The 19,821-nt window shown below is 35.9% G+C and overlaps 1 protein-coding gene across 4 annotated transcripts in view; it reads left to right on the top strand.

The window, feature by feature from the left end:
* CASK (calcium/calmodulin dependent serine protein kinase) overlaps positions 1 to 19,821 on the top strand; it is a 395,420-nt gene that overhangs the window by 286,254 nt on the left and 89,345 nt on the right. For all 4 annotated transcript variants that reach the window (XM_032619715.1, XM_032619712.1, XM_032619714.1 and 1 more), the window contains exons 10-11: positions 2,609 to 2,708; positions 15,218 to 15,339. In XM_032619715.1, the coding sequence (XP_032475606.1) occupies positions 2,609 to 2,708; positions 15,218 to 15,339 (222 nt within the window). The remainder of the gene's footprint in view (positions 1 to 2,608; positions 2,709 to 15,217; positions 15,340 to 19,821) is intronic.

Genomic DNA, 19,821 nt, shown 5'->3' with positions numbered 1-19,821 from the left:
CAGTGATGGAAATTCATGTACATATAGTCTATAGCTGCTTTCATGCTAAATGGCAGAGTTGAATAGTTACAACAGAGACTATATGCCCTGCAAGCCTAAAATATTCACTGTCTGGCCCTTTACAGGAAAATATTTTTGACCCCTAGTATAGTAAAAACCCTTGAACTGGGAAGAGTAGTCAGAAGACCTCCATTCTGTCTACTCTTGATTCTGTCTCTAAGTTGGCAGCAACCTTAATAGGTTACTAAGCCTCTCTAGACCTCAGTTTCTTCATCTGCAAAATGAGTCTCCTAGAATGAATCATCTTGAAGGTTGACTCTCCAACTCCAATAAAATTCTATAAATCCATAAACTGTTCTGGAACCATTTTGCTGTTTTACATAATAGCTTTGCATTGAATTTTCGAACCACATGCAGTCACTGAGTTTAGAGAGCTAAATAAACAAAACTGCTAACCATAAGACAGATAAATTAGGAACTTGCTACTATTGTTTCAAAAGAATTTACCTCTCAGGGCTCTTTTAAATAGTGCTTTCCCAGTATAAATATTTCTAGATCTTTGACTATAGTGGTAACTAGAACAGGCCTTGAAACATAAAACTAACATATTAAGAAACTCAGCTGAACTTCATTTGGAAATATGAAGCATCTCTAAAATTTTAGTTTCAGTGTATGGGAAACCTGTACTTTGATCTATAAAAATTCCATTTTCACCCACCTTTTAGGGAACATGTGTAATATGTAAAGTGAAATAAGCTTCTACTACAGAAAGAAGAACTCAACATTCAGTACTATTTTTTTCCTCATGGTAGCTGACCATAAAATTCTGCATAAGAACCTCTCATGCATTAACCCTGGACTATTGGAAATCTAAAAAAGTTGCCTGGAATGGTATCATCAAGATCACTTCTCTACTTTTTGCTCTTCCCTTTCTGTTTATATTTTCTCTTTTTCAGTTTATATTTGTAGAAAGAAACCCTAACATAACCACCCCCCAAAAAAATGAACCTTGTAGAAATGTGTTTCCATTAATAATGTTATTAGAATTATTAGTAATTATTAACTTTATTATTATTGTGATTATTAATGATATTTAATAAATACCTATATACACAAAAGTTTGATCTTTCTTTTCAGAAAAATCCAAGAGTTCAGTATTTAAAATCTAGACTTAAGCTACTTTACTCTTAGACTACTAGGGTGATATGATACTTAGACTACCTAAGTGAGCAATCCTCCCTAAAGCAGCAAAGGCTCTACTCAGGTTCTAGCTACATATTAGTAGGGTTAGTAATAATTTGCACTTACAAAATGCTTTATGATTTGCAAAGCACTTTCATAAACATTACGACTTTTGACAATCACGTAAGGTAAGCTATGTCAGTTTTAATATCCTCACTTTACAAATGAGAAAACCTCAAGAGGTTAAATGATTAAATCAAGTAAGGTCATGCAGACGGAAAGTGGCAGAGCCCAGGAACACACCTGGATATTCTGACCTACACCTAACACTCACGTGATTCAACACATACAAAATAACTTTTATTGTTCTTGTTGTTACTGAAACAATAATTCCCAACATTTTTCTACCCAGTAGTCTTAAGGGATATCATGGACTCAATATGACAGTGGTTCTCAACTAGGAATCAAGGGAGGCTACGCATGAAGTTTAGAAGAGTCAACGTGTAGTTGATTCTGCTGGGTGGCCTGAGTGAGAATACTGTACAAGAGTAACATATAGTCATTATTAATATCAAAAAGAAAGGAAAAAAAGATTTAAAAAAAGAAAAATGACTCACATTCCTACTACCCAGGGATAATTAATACTATTAACATTTTGGTATATATTCGGTCTTTTATATCTTTATTAACTTTTTTTTCAAAAATAAGATCATACTACTACAGATTTTTTAAAACCTTTTTTTGTGTAATTCATCACAAACACCTTATCATTTCAGTAAACACTCTTCTGCAGCATCATTTTATAGTGACTGCAGAATATTTCATTATCTAATATATGTTTAAGTTCAAGATGTAAATGGTTTCATAATACTTTTACAATCCTCAACAGTGTTAGTCTGGTATGTGCGTGTGTGATTTATCTAAAGGAATCCAAAATTATTTAAAACCAGCTCTTTTCTAGCTATCATCTCCTATATATTTGACCTTCTGAATAATTCTTTAATAAATATTTGGTAATTAACTTTTTTGTATTTATGTATTTCTTTTTATCAATATTTTTTATTGAAGTATAGGTGATTTACAGTGTGTTAATTTCTACTGTACAGCAAAGTGATTCAGTTATACATATATACATTCTCTTTTTTTATATTCTTTTCCATTATGGTTTATCTTAGGATATTGAATATAGTTCCCTGTGCTATACAGTAGGACCTTGTTGTTTATTGTATTTCTTTTAATAGTATCAATATATATTTTTCAGGACTTCCCTGGCGGTCCATTGGTTAGGACTCTGCACTTTTCACTGCCAAGGGCCTGGGTTCAATACCTGGTCAGGGAACTAAGATCCCACAAGCCACGCAGCATGGCCAAAAACAAAAACAAAATTTTAAAATATATATATATTTTTTTCATCTCTTTGCTTTAGGGTGCAGTACTAGCAGCTGTTTCAAGTCACAAATTCAACTCATTCTATGGGGATCCCCCTGAAGAGTTGCCAGACTTCTCCGAAGACCCTACCTCCTCAGGTAATTGAATCATTCATTCATTCACCAGTGTGAATCATTGAGTGTCTACATCCTTTCTCTTCCATTATGAATAAACTTTTTCTGTGAATCTAGTCAGATCCTCCATGGGATTCTAAGGAAGTTTGTCAGCAGCCAAATTCCATCCACATGTGTCTGATTCCTTTTCATTTTAATACCAAAATTGCTTTCCCCTACTGCTCCAAACTGACATTTCACTTTTTTTAATCTCGGAAATACTTCTTCCCCTTTCTCCCCTCCAGACCCAACACTGCACTTCATCCAATCCAACATTTGTAGTCAGTCTTTTTGAATCTTTGTGATTACCTTCTACCTCAACAAAAATTTCCGATGTAAGATTTTCCCCATGTCAACTGTAGCAGATCAGACTTTGGAACAGCACTGCTTTTAATTGAATCTTTCAATGTAAAGCTGTCTTGTGAATTATCTCTAGAAACAACTTACAAGTTCATCTCTTTTTATAAAGTCTATAGCAAGTCTACACAAGCATTCAAGGGAGAGGAGCATAGAAGAAGAATTGCCTATTTTGATGAAATGTATATAGATACTCCTGAAAAAACCCACTAATGTTCACAAAATTATTTTATAAAATGCTCAGATTTCCATCTTACCAGTGAGGTATTCTCAAGGATTATTTACTAAAAATACATAGGACCCATTTATATGTATACGTAAATGCATGTATATGTGTTACAGTTTTTAATTTTTATTTGTGTATTTATTTACTTAACTCCTATATCATATGTCCTCTGGCCTCAACTTTTCTTTCTTTCATTAGAATTACTCGGTATTTGTCATATGGTTGACTTTGCACTAGTGATTTGATTTTTGTACTCTCGGACTGGCTCATTCAATATTCGTGCATCAGCATTGGAATCAAGGCCCAGGGCCCTTCCTAAAGCATGAGTTGTTTGTCCTTCACTGGTAGCCATAGAGGAAGAATGGATGTGCTAAGCTTCTTACATGTTGGAACCATGAGCAATTTGTCAGTATTTATGCTTCTTCCTTCCTCTGTTATACACGTATGTGCACATACCTGCTCACATGCGCATATACACACAGAGAGTTTCTTACCAATTGGTATGTGCTTATACCTTGTGCAAAATAACAGGATCAAATTTCCCATTCCAGCAGCTATATAGTTCCTTATTTTGACCTTTACCAATTGGGATGTGAATCTTCCTCTTTTGAGTGAAGGTGATTTCCAAAAGCATTCATAAATGGGAATCTTAGAGAAGAGACTCTGAGGAGGACTTGCTCTTTTCCTCTTGTGCTGACTTGGTAATTATCCAGAGTCCTTCCCACAGGAAAGGCAAGGCAAGGCGTAGTTGTGTTATAGGTATATTCCCCACCACTCCCTATTGTTTCACATCTGTCTTTTTTTCTTCCAGTCCATTTTGTAGCTTTCTGTTGTTGTTAGCTCAGACCTCCTTCTTCCCTCCTCACACTCAGGTTACAGTTAACCCTTTCTAGGGGGAGTGAATCTAGTAACAGTTTTATGTTGTACTGTGGCTACATGATATAGTCACATACTTGGAATATATTTAGAGATTTTGGGTCAAGATCTCTAATACCATTTTCATCTTTAGAAATGGGAAGAGAGCAGGATGGGCCTTGCAACAGCTTCAAAGACCTAATCTTTAATGTTGCCCCTTAATATTTACCTCTGCTTAGCAAGACTTTAATGAGCTCTTAAGTATTCCTTTCTGTGAAGAGCTGGATTTTTCTTTTAGGAAAAGGAATTGTCTATAGTTATGCTTATTTTCTATTAAATACATTTTTATTGCCCAATTTTTTTCTGTTTTTTTTTTAGTACAATCTCTAAACGATATGGTTGAAATAGTTTCTGATTACAGTATTTACTTTTTAAAAAAGGAAATTTCTCACACTGTCTTGTGGGTAGCCTGCAAGCCCTCAAATTAGTTGTTCACAATTTTGCATATATTGCTTCCCTTTCCTGTAGTCTCACCCTATGCCTTTTTTTTTTTTAAGTTTCTGGAGCTTAACGATCTTGCAAGCAGTCTGTATCTTCATTCCATGTGCTAAATGTCTCTAAAATACTTTTGAGGGCACTGTCCAGCTGCTATCAATAAAAGATAAAATTGTTATGCAGTGTAAGTGTCTGATTAGCTACCCTAAATGAAGAGGAAATTTTTATATAGTCAGATGTCAAAGACAAAGGAAATTTTTGAAGAAAATTTTAATGTTTTCCTAAATTTCACATGGCCATCAGGAATTATCATATGTTCCTAAAATTAACTTTTAATACTAGGCCATTTAAAGGAAGGCATTATCTATTATTGTCAGCATTATTTATCAAATATCTGTCTTTGCAAATTTCCTTTACTGCAACTAACAGCAGTGGTTGTATGGTTAGTTGCAGAAAGCCTATGATGTTTTATCTAGACTCATATAAGGGCTTTATACTTACATAAGTTAACACATCTGTATTTTCATTTTTCAATGCATTTTTATTTTTAATATTTTCATTAATTTTAAGCCTAAATTCTTCTCTGTTTAATCCTAGCCCTTTAATTCTCCATCATTTATTTTAAGTTCCCAATGTTATCCTTTCCACTGCCTTTCTGTTCAAATTTGCATGGGTTTGTTTTACAGTACAAAACATAAAGCACTTTTCATCTTTACCTGAACGTTCTTCCAGAAAGCCCATGTCAAAAAGAAAAAAGTGATCATAAAGCATGTGCTTGTAGGGCAGGGGTGAGGGGGTGGGGGAAGGAGGAGTTAGAGAGAGAACGGTATAAGGTCGCCAACTGTCCTTTCTTGAGATGGACTGTTTTTCATCTTTAGATAATGCCTTTTCTATTCTTTCTGTGAAATGATAGTAAATGGTAGTTTGTTAAATTTTTTTTCTTAATGACCTTGCTTGACAAAATTAAAAGCTGGCAATCCTATTTTCCTCCCTGCAAATTCTATTCAAAATCATAATTTTAATTTTTAAAAAATAATTTAACAGAGCCTTTCATTAACAGTGGAAAAAATAATTTAAAATGAATCAGTTTGTCATCTAAAGAAGAGTTTAACATGTTTAGGTATGCTGTTTACGTTGTAAAATAATGTTTATATAATATATTTTTTCCTATTTTGATTATTGAAATTAGTCCATTATACATTCTCTAGAATTTGTTAGGTTTAATCTTAAGATAAACAGTGTATTGTTGCTTTGTTACTTAACAAAGTGGAAATATTCTGTTCTTGTCTTTCAAATCAAAGAAGTCAGAATCAGAACCCAGGGGATGTTCTCATGGAACACAAGGGCTCACTTTGGGCTCAGCTAAGAGACCATGCTTCTTGTGGCTCATCTACTGGGCCCAACTGTGGCTTGATAACCCGCTTGCTCTAAAATCATACTGTTTGTTGTTTGTCCATATGCTGCCTTCCTCCTAGGACTTCTAGCAGCAGAAAGTAGGTATCCCTTTGCTTTCCTCTAAGGTTTATCTTTTATGCAAAAGTGTTTGGCTTTGCATGGTTCATAATCAGCTTGACTTTTTCCTTGGCTGTTTCTGCTTAGATGTTTATTTACGAATTTTAACACTGCTTGACCATACAATGAAAACTTGGATATATTGATTTCCTGAAGCATTGTTATACAAATAATACTTCTTACTTCTTTCATAAGAGGAAAAAGAGGCAGTGTTAAAATTTTAAGTGCACTTAATATTATTTCACATCTGAATTTCAAGCACAAATACATTAATTCCAGGGAAAGGCTAACAATTTATTTTATAGTTTGCTTTCAAGAAAACTTTCAGGGTAAGTGAACGTTCCTTTAATCTATAAGCAGTTTTTTTTACTCTGTTACTGACTCTATTTTTAGCTTATTGACATGGAGCTGTGAAATAAACTCCTGGATTCATGTCTCTTAACTTCTACCATCAGAAAGAACATTTATAAAGAATAATGTAATGGCTAGATTTTCATTACAAAGGGATATAATTTGAGTATGTGAGAATAGTAAAGTAAAAAGTATGTAAGAAATTACATACACACAAATGAGTATTAGTAAAACTAGGGCAATCTAAATGAGATGGGTGGATTGTATCAATGTCAGTATTCTGGTTGTGATATTACACTATGTTTTGTAAAACGTTACCAGTGAGGAAAATAATACAGGGATCTCTGTATTATTTCTTACAACTGCATATAAATCTCCAATTATCTCAATAATAATTTCAATTAAAATAATAGAATAAATCTTTACCTCAACATTGTGCTTACTGGGGGGAAAGTATATAAGAGACAAAGATAAATAGAAAATCTGGGTGCTACTAATTAAATTCATTGCCACACTTTCTTGCATTAATTACTTGTAGCTCAAATTGCAGCCAATTTAATATAAAAATCTCACAGTATGTTAGTTATCTGTTGCTCTCTAATGAATAAGCTCTAAACAGCATTTATCATCTAACAGTTTCTATTGGTCAGGAATCTGAGCATGGCTTAGCTGAGTACCTCTGGTTCAAGATCTCTCATGACATTGCAGTCAAGATGTCATCCAGAGCTGTGATCTCATTTGAAGGCCCAGCTGTAGGGGGAATCCTCTTCCATGCTCACTCACATGGGGGTTGACAGACTTCAGTTCCTCACGGACTGTTGGGCCTCTCCATAGGGCTGCTCACAGCCTAGAAGCTTGCTTACCCTGGCACAGATGATCAAAGAGAGAGGGCAAAAGTAAGAGAGAGCACCCAAGACAGAAGCCACAGTCCTTATAACCTGATCTCAGAAGTGACGTCCTATCACTTCTGCCCTCTTGTGCTTGTTACAAGTGAGTTAATAAGTCCAGCCTACACTCCAGGGAAAGAATTGATTATATAAGGGTGTGAATACCAGGAGTCAGGGATCTTGGGGGCCATCTCAGAGGCTGCCCACTATGTACAAGTTAATAACCATTGGAATGTAAGACACTTCCCATTTGTAACTGTTTTTGTTTCTCCAGATTTAGTACCCCTCTCCTTTTTTTTTTTTTTTTTTTTTCAATCAGCAGACCTATTGTGTCATTTGGGAATGAAAACATCTTGGAGGTATCAAGTAGTGCTTTTCCTTAGTTGTAAGGCCTTATTATGAATGGGCACTTAACAACCCGCAGAATGTTATTTAAAGTACTTTGACAAATTTGTGCCCAGTGATGTTGCTATTTGGAAATACAGATTGTTTTAACAAGTAAAATGGCATTAGAATTATGGTATCTGTACTCTGACAGAATACATTTACAGAGTTTTTACTTCTTTTAACTAATAAATTTGAAGGCATCTGCACTATAATCTATACACAAAGAATCTAAAGCATTTATCACCATGTGTAAGTTTTCATAACTTGAATTGGATATAGCACAGATGCTTAAGTCCAAAATACAGTTTTCATTACAGGATTCACTATTGCTTATAACTTGACTGATAACCAGGATTTGCTTTGTACAGTGGGAATAAAACCTGTTGTCCAGGGGTAGGGGTGGGGGGAGAGATTGACTGCAAAGGGGCAAAAAGGAACTTTTGTGGAGTGATGAAAATGTACACCTAAATTGATGAATTTTAACTTAATTCTACCTTAGTAAGCAGATTTTTTTTTAATGCTACTGTGCTTGCAAGGAAGGGCTTTAATTGAGTGAGTGATATGAATGTATGTGTACTGATTCGGTGTTATATAAATAGGACTGCTAATGTAATAGGAAATAGAGGTTATTGATAACTCTTCAGGAGAAACTAGACTAGATTGAGATGCTGAATTTGCTCAGTGATATTAAGTTTTATAGCTATACATATAATTTTTAAAATATACACATACAAATCTTTGTTGCTGAAATAACTGCATACATGGGTATATATGCGGTTTATCAGATGTATGCAGTGTATACATTTATCAAAACTCATTGAATGGTACACTTAAGATTTGTGTATTTCACTCTATGTAAATTTTACCTGAGAGACAGAAGTATTAAAATCTATGCTGATGTACTTAGAGGTGAAGTGTACTGATGTTGACCATCTGCCACTTATTTTGAGGTGAATGAAAAATAAGATGAATTGATGTGTGGACAGATATGTGATAAAGCAAATATTGCAAACTGTTAATTGTAGAATCTAGGTGGTGAGTACAGTTCTTTCAACTTTCCATATGTTTGAAACTTTTTATAGTAAAGCTAGGGGGAAATAGTTTTAAGACAGACTCAACCTACTTTGACACTGAGAACGTTTTTAACATTCTACTATTTATTTTTCTGTCCTCCTTTCAGGTTATTTTTACTCAGTCAACTTTTTTATGAGACTTTTCCACTCTTGTAATGAAACTGTTCTAGACTCAAAGTTTTATTGACCTTTAAAGCATATTTCTCTAAAGAAATAGACTCAGAAAACATTTTTAAAACAGGTGATGTATTTATGCTTCTTTTGATTATTACTTCATAACAGTAGTAGAAAACTTTTTAGAAAGTATCAGTGAGATTCTTGGAAAAAGTAGAAATGTTCAAAGTTAAAATGTATGATTATCAACCTAATTTTTAGATACAAACTTGATTACCAAATGAATTATGCAAAAGTTAAAGCAAAATACTATTCTGAAGACAAGGCTTGATTACTTTCTAATAAATTTATCATTGTGAAAGTTTGGACCAAAGCGTAAGAAAATAAACCTTATATGGTAAACAAAATTCAGATCAAAAAGAAAATAGAAATTGGATATCATCTCATTACCAAATGCAGATTATTCAGGTGTGTTGCTGAGGGTAAAACATGGTTTCAGGAGGGACCAGTCTGTAGTGGAAGGACTAGGTGTTAGAGACCTGGGTTCTAAGACTCACTCTCGTACTCACTGATGTGGCTCCACAGTCATTTAACCCCAATGAGCGTCCGATTTTTCAAATATAAATACACTTGTCTACAGGACAGGGTTATTGTGGAATCACATAAGATAATAACTGTGAAAAGCACTTTGGAAATTATAAACTGTTACACAAATAGAAGTATTAAAATAATTTTCATTGTGACTTTGAGGAAACTGCTATAAAATAAACTGTTTTCAGTGGTTACATATTTCTCATTATAATATTTTATTTGCAATTCTTTAGAATTTGCTCAGAAAACAATCATTTTAATCAAACCTATTTTATTGTGTCTCTTTGTACAAAGCACACTGCAAAATGCAGCCTGGAATACAAAAGTGAATAGAATACCTACAGTCCTGCCATTAGATAAATTGCCCTCTGAGGTGAACTTATGTACTAATGTTTGTTTGTTTTTTAAGATAGTTACAAGTTTATTCAGCGGTTTTATAGAGAAAAACATCCTTTTCAGAGTTTGAGGAAAGTCAATAGCTCTTTCATATATGACAGTATTGATCAGCAAAATAAATACTAGTAACAGCTTAAGAGCTTGTGTGTGTTGTGTTATATTAATTATTACTACTGCCTCTGTGTTTAAAACAATAGCAATGGAAAAGCCCCAGAAATGTCTTTGTGTACATTTATATTTTATAATGAACTGAAAAATTATGAGATTTTTACATGGGCTGGGTGTTGAACTGTGGATATCAATCGTACGCATCTGTGAGATATATGGTTCTGCTGGTCATACTCAAAGAAATAACAAAACTTAGAAGAGGTGTCAGTAGGAAGTGTTAAAATGATCAAGGATAAAGAAAGATTTTGAGGTTAGACCAAATATATATGTTTATTCAATATGAAAAGACAAAGGAGGAATTGAATAAAAACTATAATTTTCCTAGCTAATTCCAGAAACTTTAAATTAGGGGCATTTTTCAGAGCTTGAAGTAGGCAACTTGAGTACACCTGTGCAAATGCTTCCTTTCACGATTGAAAACCTACAAAGTTAATCACATTTGGGTACAAGATAAGACTATAAATCAGTTCAAAAAAGGTGACAGATCCAAGGAAATTAAATAGACCTGTTGACCTGGTGGGTCTTGCCTACTAGAGACACAGGCAATAGATGCCTTTGTGCTTTCCAGCAAAGCATCCGCTGGGTCTGCCAGAGCACATTGGAAACCTAGGTGGAGGTGCTGAGTTCCTGCTCATCCACCTCTTCTCTGAGACTGTCCCAGCTCCTCCCTGGGCAGCCCTATTTCTGTACCACTTTATTTTTTATCTCTTCTCTATTGTTTGCTTCAGGGTATAGTATGCCTACTTCCCACATCAGCCTGAGAGCCCCTTCCTTGAGACCAGGGATCATACCTGTTTTCCCTGAACCCCCTGCCTCACACCTGGCAAAAAGCAGGAACATTTGGTAAAGGCTTTTTGGTTATTGTCTGACCCAGTAGGGTTCAGGTTCTTTTCTAACCTCCATATCCATGCATAAACCACACGTCACTTCTTGTTGAAGGCTCCCCCTATGTTTCCTAGTACGGCCAGTTACTGTAGTAAGTCAAGAAGAGCATACACTTTGGATCCAGACACACTGGGGTTGAGTCCTGGCTGTATCATTTCTAGCTGTGACCTTCCTTGACCTCTCTGAACCTCAGTTCCCTATCTGGAAAGGTCAGGTACTATATTTACCTTACTGTGTTGTCCTGGGGATGTGCCTGACACATAACAAACACTTACTAATTGGGAGCTGCTATTGTTGTTTCTTTGGTACTTAATTAATTCAAGGCATAGTTTGTGGATGTAATAAAATGGATCAAATATACACCTGCCTTAAGGACCTCACAGCACAGAAACGAAGAGTGAGCAAACGCAAATGTAGGGTAGTGCTGGTAGGACAGGAATTGCACAGAGCTTTGGGAGTTCACAGACCAACAAATGATACGTCCCTGATCGGGTACAGCCAAAATTCCTTCCCAGTGGTTAGACTTTCCATCTTAGTATTCGCTAGATACAAGGTTGTTTTATTTTAATCTTATAGTATTAATAAACTACTACCTAGATTATATATCAGCATAAGCAGTGCTGGATAGAGACAATAAAAACTAGGTAAGATTACTGAGTGAAAATGATCATTAGCTTTCTGTGCTATCTGTTGAATTTTTTTAATATACAAAAAAACCCCATATTTCATTAGTATTTTTGTTGTTGCAGTTAATCCAGAAGCTTAGAACTAGCTTTACTAACTTTATAAACCTGGCATCATTTAATTCTCCTGTTGATGATGTGCTGGGGTCAGGGGCTCAGTGGGATATTTGGGACTAATATCTTTACATCATCTCTTGCTTTCCAAGGCTTTCAATAAGGGACGAGAGAGCTGATTTTTAACTAATTTCCAGATTTTTTTCTCCTATTCAGAACAAAGTAAAAGTCCTGAGAAGAGCAGGTAGAAGGAAGTGGATTAGGTTAATACATTTTCAGGAATAGCAGGGGAAATAAGGACTGGTTTCTGCCTTGTACCTTTTTTATTCTGCTTAGTATCCACTTAATATTTTCAATGAAAGAATACCAATAACCTGGTATGTGTAATTATTCAAAATTTAAAAGTATCCACAGCCCCATCAACAGATGAATGATCAAATTGTGGTACATCCCCACAGTGTTCATTGCAGCTCTATTTACAATAGCCAGGACATGGAAGCAACCTAAGTGTCCATCAACAGATGAATGGATAAAGAAGATGTGGCACATATATACAATGGAATATTACTCAGCCATAAAAAGAAATGAAATTGAGTTACTTGTAGTGAGGTGGATGGACCTAGAGACTGTCATACAGAGTGAAGTAAGTCAGAGAAAAACAAATACTGTATGCTAACACATATATATGGAATCAGAAAAAAAAAAAAAGGTTCTGAAGAACCTAGGGGCAGGACAGAAATAAAGACGCAAACGTAGAGAATGGACTTGAGGACACCGGGAGGGGGAAGGGTAAGCTGGGATGAAGTGAGAGAGTGGCATGGACGTATATACACTAGCGAATGTAAAATAGATAGCTAGTGGGAAGCAGCCACATGGCACAGGGAGATCAGCTCGGTGCTTTGTGTCCACCCAGAGGAGTGGGATAGAGAGGGTGGGAGGGAGACGCAAGAGGGAGGGGATATGGGGATATATGTATACGTATAGCTGATTCACTTTGTTATACAGCAGAAACTAACACACCATTGTAAAGCAATTATACTCCAATAAAGATCTTAAAAAAATAAAATAAAATACCCTTTTCCAAAGGGTGGGTGACTATGGGGGGGGGGAAGTTGTGGTACCTCCCTGCCATGGAATACTACCCAAGAATACAAAGGATTAAACTATTGATACATGCAACAACCTGGATGAATCTCCAGAGAATTAATGCTGAGTCAAAAAAGCCAGTCCCCAAAGTTTACATACTGTATCGTTTCATTTATATAGCATCCTTGAAATGACAAATTTATAGAAATGGAGAACAGGTTAGTAGTTGCCAGGGGTTAGGAGGGGGAAGGGCAGGGGGGAAATTATTGCAGTTATAAAAGGGCAGCATGAAGGATCCTTGTGGTGATGGAAATATTCTGTAGCTTGACTATATCAATGTCAATATCCTGGTTATGATATATGACAGTTTTACAAGATGTTACCATTGGGGGTAAGTGGGTGAGGGGTACATGAGCTCTTTCTGTACTATTTCTTACAACTGCATGTTAATCTACAATTATCTCAAAATAAAAGTCAAATTTTTAAAAAATTAGCTACAGTAATTTCCATGTGGATAACCACTTGATGTGTGTCTTAAGCCCCAGATTTTTAACATAATTAAATACTGCAGAAAGCAGTTGCTTATATAGCAGCTTTTTTTTCCATTGTAGAAACCTTGGAACATATGGACAAAAACAGAATGAAGTATAAATAGGAAAATAAACATAACTACTATTACCTTTTTGGTATTTTTCATTCTGTTGGGGTTTTTTTCTGAATTTGTAAATATATTTTTTCACTTATAATTGGGGATATATAGTTTATGAGGTTTTGCAGTCTGCTTTCTTGAATTTTCCATCATGCAGATTTCTCTGTCTTTAAAATTCTTCAAAAACAATTTTCATGTGGCTATATATTCCCTTATATGGATGTTCTATAATTTCTGTAATCATTCCCTAATTATTAGATATTTGTCCATTTTATATGATCGATATCCTTACACATAAAGCTTTTTGTACATTTCCTATTTTTTCCTTAATGTAGGTTTTTGTAAATGGAATTACTGAATCAAAGTGCATGAGCATTTTTAAGGCTCTTTGATACAAATTACTAGATTGCTTTCTGGAAAAGTGGTACTAATTTACATTGTCACCAATAAGTGCATGTGAATGGATGAGGTCCAAGACCAAAAGTAGCTAGAAACAGCATAGAGAATTCAAGATTTTTATCTTTAATCTTTTATCTTTATGTAAAGCAAAGTTTCTCTACTTCAGCACTATTGACATTTTGGGCTACATAATTCATTCTTGTTGGGGAGCCATCTTGGGCATTGGAGGATGTTTAATAGCATCCCAGGCCTCTACCCACTAGATGACAGTAGCACAACCTATCCCCTCACTCCAACCACCACCACAGTTGTGACAACCAAAAGTGTCTCCAGACATTGCCAAATGTCCCCCTGAGGGGCAATATTGCTTCTGGTTGAAAACTATGAATCTAAGAGTTACATGTGCAGTGAGGCACTTACCGTTAGAATGTCTCTGACACTGTGTACACTAACGTTCTGAAGCGTAGCCTCTCAGGGTGCTTTGCTTTCTCTGCAGTGTGTATGTGCATGTTGTCTGCAAAGTAAAATTGGCTAATCACTTCTTTAAGGCTAAGTGACTTTGTTACTGCTCGGTGTGTATTTCTCCCTGCTGCTACCTCTCTGGATTCCTGGTTATTAGAGGAAATTTAAAGAAAGTGACCACACTGCCCTGCAAAAATGATTTCCCCTAGTACCTAATATGGTATTTGAAAGTGTCAGTCAGTATACCTGCCCTTTGTCTTTGTCCTTTGAATAAAAAGGGCCCTAATAGACTAAGAACAACTTGGTTCCCTTGACTTTGTATGTAAAGGAAGGAGAAAGAGTGGAGTGGGATTTTTGCTAACTTAAGTTTGAGCCTTAAAAATCATAAGAAGCCTATTTTACACAGCAGGAGCTCCTAGTTGAAGGTTTGTCCCTCAGATCTACAGCCGACCTTACCTTCCATTCTTGGTGGAATGCACCTGTGTGAAATGGCCACCTATGTTACTTCTGTAATATTTCAAAACATCATGGGGTCATTGGAACCCACACTCTGTTTCTGATGTATTGATATAACGTTCTGCACCCAGATCTTCTAGTAGCTCAGTTATAGTTGATGAATTTCCTTAATTCAAGTATTTACTTTGAAAAATGAGGAACACACAAATACGTCGTTAAGAACAGAAACTCACTGCAAATACTCTATCCTTAAGTGATATGAAATGCATTTAAGTCTATTTTTCAGTAAAGACCTGAACCTTTGAAGTTCTGTCTGTTAGCCCGCAGTTCTGAGGTGTAACATTTAGCTTATGAAGGTTGGTTTGACATTGACTTTCTCTACTGGCTGTTTCTGTTTGTTTCCCTTAGGAGCAGTCTCACAGGTGCTGGACAGCCTGGAAGAAATTCATGCACTTACAGACTGCAGTGAAAAGGACTTAGATTTCCTACACAGTGTTTTCCAGGATCAGCATCTTCACACACTACTAGATGTAAGTCTTTCTTTTTATTAATTTTTTTGGGTAAATTGAACATTTACCATACCGTTTTACTTTACATGACTATCCAAATGTCCATCATAACAGTCCTTTTTCAGTTGCTTTCAGTCTGTGAGAAACGTGGGAAGTCATCCATCATAGATTCATAACTGAAATATAGTATCTTATATATGGTACAAATGCAGTATAGCCTAACAAGTCACAGTGGAAAAAGTTATATATTTTATATATGTGTTTCTATTAGAAGAATCCTTCCTGAATCTTAGCTGTGATTACCTTTTATTGCTTTTAAACATTGTTTTCAAACATTGCACCTCAAACATGAATATAGGAGAGAGAAAAGTAAGATATTGTGCAATGGACTGTATTCACATACACATTTCATACTTAACGTGGCTGGTTTTCATAAACTCAGTGTCTTCTCCTTAAAACGTAAGAATGTATTCCATCATTAAATATGACAGGCTCCACTGACAGATAAAAGGAAAAGTCAGAAGCTGACAGTTCACATCTGCCTTCATTTCAGTCACATTTTAAGTAAAATACCTTTCTTATAGAACTTGGTTAACTTCAGCAGTGAAAACTTTCTTAGTGTACATATTAGTCTACTAGTACATATAAGTCTTTTTACAAGAAAAATCTTCCCTTAATAAGAGAATTATTTTGCTTTGGGATGTCTAGAACTTTTTGGTGCTCACTCTGATTAATCAACCATGTGACATGGATTAAACTAAAGCAAAATTTCCCAGAATGTGTTCTACAGAGCATTGCTCTGGGAGATAGTGGTGGGTCTTGCCATTCGAGAGGGGGGAGCAGATCTTAAATGTATTGGTTAAATTATTTAGTGACTATATAAGTTTGGAAAATGCTGCATTCTTTATTCCCTTTATATGGATTCACAATGGGTGTTAGTATATAGCAGCTCTAAGATGTCCTATAGCAAAGAAACCTTATTAACTCTAATAGCATTTCTCAAACTAATTTGGGCAGAGAACTTTTATTCACAATCCTGTCGAATTGGTAAGGACCAGTTTGGGAAAAGCTAAGCCAAGAGTGTCATAGTATGTTTCAACTTCACACTAAGTGCAGTCATAGGTATCTAACAGTTGCTTCTATCCATAGATTTGGTCAAATCAAATTAATTATTATTTCTTGATTAGTTAGGCTTTTTAAATAGTGTATGTATTAATTCAGGACTAACTGCTACAGCATGCAATCCTAAAATTTGAGTGGCTTACCGGAATAGAAGTTTATTTCTTGCTCACATCACAGTCCAATGCAGGTAGATGAGGAGGGGAGGAGCAGGAAGAGTCTCTTCCACAGAGGCATTCAGGGATCCAGGCTTCTTCCACTTTGTGATTCTGCCATCTCTCAAGGTTTTGGAATCTTCCACTGCATCCTTTGCATCCAGCCAGCAGATGAGAGAAAATGGAGAATTTTGCAGGGTCAAGGTTGGAAGTGGCCTGTATCACAGTTGTCCATATTCCATTGACAAGTACTAGTTACATGCTTACCTAGATGCAAGAGAACTGGGAAATAGTTTTTAAATGTACTAAGTGAAATAAGCCAGATAGAGAAAGACAAATACTGCATGGTATCAGCTATGTGTGTAATCTTAAAAAAAAGTCAAACTCATAGAAACAAAGTGGAATGATGGTTGCCCAGGCTGGGAGGTGGGGGAAATGGGGAGAAGTTGGTATTTATCTTATTTATAAGATAAATAAGGTCAGAGGATCTAATGTATAGCGTGGTGACTATAGTTAACACTGCATTTTATAATTGAAATTTGCTAAGAGAATAGAACTTAAGTATTCTCATCAAAAAAAAGACAAATACGTGAAGTGATGGATGTGTTAATTAAGTTGATTGTGAGAATCCTTTCACAATGTATACATTTATCAAATCATCATGTTGTACACTTTAAATATATTACAATTGTACTTGTCAATTATACTTCAGTAAAGATAAAAAATGTGCTCAGGAAGATAAGGAAATGGGTTTTCTCTTTAGTGTAATTTATCCTAAGTAATTTGAGGACGTTTCAGATTAAGTTTATTTCAAGTAACTTGTTACTTTCCTTGGACACCAAAAAGCCCTTGAAATTCGTTCTGTTTTGTGGATAGCTCCTAACATTCCATTTTGTCCTCCTTCGTTGTCATCATTGTTATTGTTAATGTGTTATTTGAATTAGAGTTTGACCTCTTTTCATTGGCTATTTAAATATCTATTCTTCTTTATCATTGTTTCATATGATGCAGAAAGGTTTTTTTTGTTTTTGTTTGGTTTTTTGGCCGTGCCACAACACGGCATGCGGGAGTTCCCCAGCCAGGGTTCGAACCAGCGCCCTCTGCAGTGGAAGTGCGGCGTCTTAACCACTGGACTACCAGGGAAGTCCCAGATGCAGAAAGTTTTGACAATTGTGAATTTTCTGCAGAAGTCACAGCCTTTACTAGAACTAGTAAGCGGGCTATTTGAAAGAAGCTGCAGCAGAGCATGGAGATTTGGTTTATTTCAGTGCAGTCAGTGGTTGTCATTGCTAAGATTTACTGGCCTTTAGATCAAGGACTTTTTGTCATTTAAAGGCTAAGAGTAGCCCAAATTCGTTTTCAAAGTTGGGTTTTTCTTACTTAATGTAACAAGGTATCTGAGCATACCAAGCTTGAGACTACAGGGGAAATGCAAGAACATTGCTAGTTTCTACAAGGAGGGGCAGATATTCATACACAGACTGGACTTTGGAACTGAGCCAGGCTGCCAGACCTCACTGAAAATGATTATTTTGAATAACTGCTGCATTCTTGGGTAGACATTGTTACAACTTCAGAAGAGATTCATAGATTTTAGAGAGGAAAAACATGTTTAAAGTTCCTTTGGATTTTTATTAATTATATTTATATTCCTTTGTAATTTTTATTAATTACACTTAAAGAAGTGTCTGTAGTATCAGTATGTGCCCTGTCAATGCATCTCGATTTGAAAAGGAGTTGGTGGGCTGAAAATGAGTTGTGCCCAATAAAAAGACACCATGTCTACAGAATTTTGCAGACAAGCACTACATGTGAAGCCCAGAACTCTCCTGAAATGACTGACTATGAGGCCGACCCTGGGCAGTGTTGGGATGCATTTGGTTCTGAAGATCCAAACTGAGCCATCCTTCAAATGAAAGCTTAATTGTCATGAATGAAATAATGCCTTCATGATCTACAGCCCTTAAATATGTCTCATTAAGCTCTTGTTTCAGAGTTGACAGGCTACATTTCAATAATGTGATCAGTGAAGTGTTCAAATGGCTGCCATGTAGAGAAATCTAACTATTAAAAAAATGTTTCAATACTTCAGTACTTACGGTATGCATAAAAAAAAGGATCATGGTATGACCAACACTTGAGGAGAAGCTTTTCAAACTTTGACCATTCATTCTTCTTTCTTCTAGTGTTCCATAGCCCATGCTTGGATTTGGATTGTATTGTTTTGCAGAATCATTGTTATCCTTTTCAAGAATTCCAAGTAGTGATACCTAGTGGCCTAGTTTTGTGGACCATGGCTTGATTGTTATTTAATCCCACTGAGCCATTTCATGAAATATCTTTATTATATTTAAATAATTCCTATTAATTCAATAACACTAAAAATCGTTAAGTTTGCAGCCGTCATTTTTCAGCTGACAAAAAGAAACAAGATTAAGTTCCTGAGGAAGATAAAAGATTATGTAGTGGGCTTCCCTGGTGGCGCAGTGGTTGAGGGTCTGCCTGCTGGTGCGGGGGGCACGGGTTCGTGCCCCGGTCCGGAAGGATCCCACATGCCACGGAGCAGCTGGGCCCATGAGCCATGGCCACTGAGCCTGCGCGTCCGGAGCCTGTGCTCTGCAGCGGGAGAGGCCACGGCAGTGAGGGGCCCGCGTACCGCAAAAAAAAAAAAAGATTATGTAGTACTTTATTTTTTCTAGTCATGCCTTTAAAATAGTAACAAGCTCAAAATTCAAAGAAACGTTATTAGAATTGGTTTGGAGGAAACAAAACATCTGTCATATTGAAAGAATTTACATTAAAACAAAAGAAATACTGTGGTTCCACTGAGGGAGGAAATGCTTTCTGATTTGAATTCTAGTAAAACGCATCTAGTATAATCTGTAGTTAGAAATAGTTCTAGAACGTCTAAATATTTGCTATTCAACCAGTTCTACCTGGCACACATATGCTGCTTCTCATTTTGTGGGGAGAAATAAACAGGCTTGAGGAAGAAGTGTGCTTGGTCCACCTTGTTCCAATATGTCTACTTTCAAAAATTAAAAGCAGTGGTACAGTGATGGTCTGTATCTGAAATATATAGATCAATTTTAATGAAATACAATTTGCAGTGTGTTTACTGAAGCTGCCACAAACGGGTTGGCTTAAGATAAGAAATTATTCTCTTACAGTTCTGGAGGCTAGAAGTCTTAAGTCAGGTGTCAGCAGAGCCATGCTCCCTCCAAGTCTC

The sequence above is a fragment of the Phocoena sinus genome, chromosome X (genome assembly GCF_008692025.1).
Source record: "Phocoena sinus isolate mPhoSin1 chromosome X, mPhoSin1.pri, whole genome shotgun sequence".
Lineage (NCBI taxonomy): Eukaryota > Metazoa > Chordata > Mammalia > Artiodactyla > Phocoenidae > Phocoena > Phocoena sinus.
Note: the sequence above shows the minus strand (reverse complement) of the source record. Positions and strands in the feature narration are given on the sequence as shown.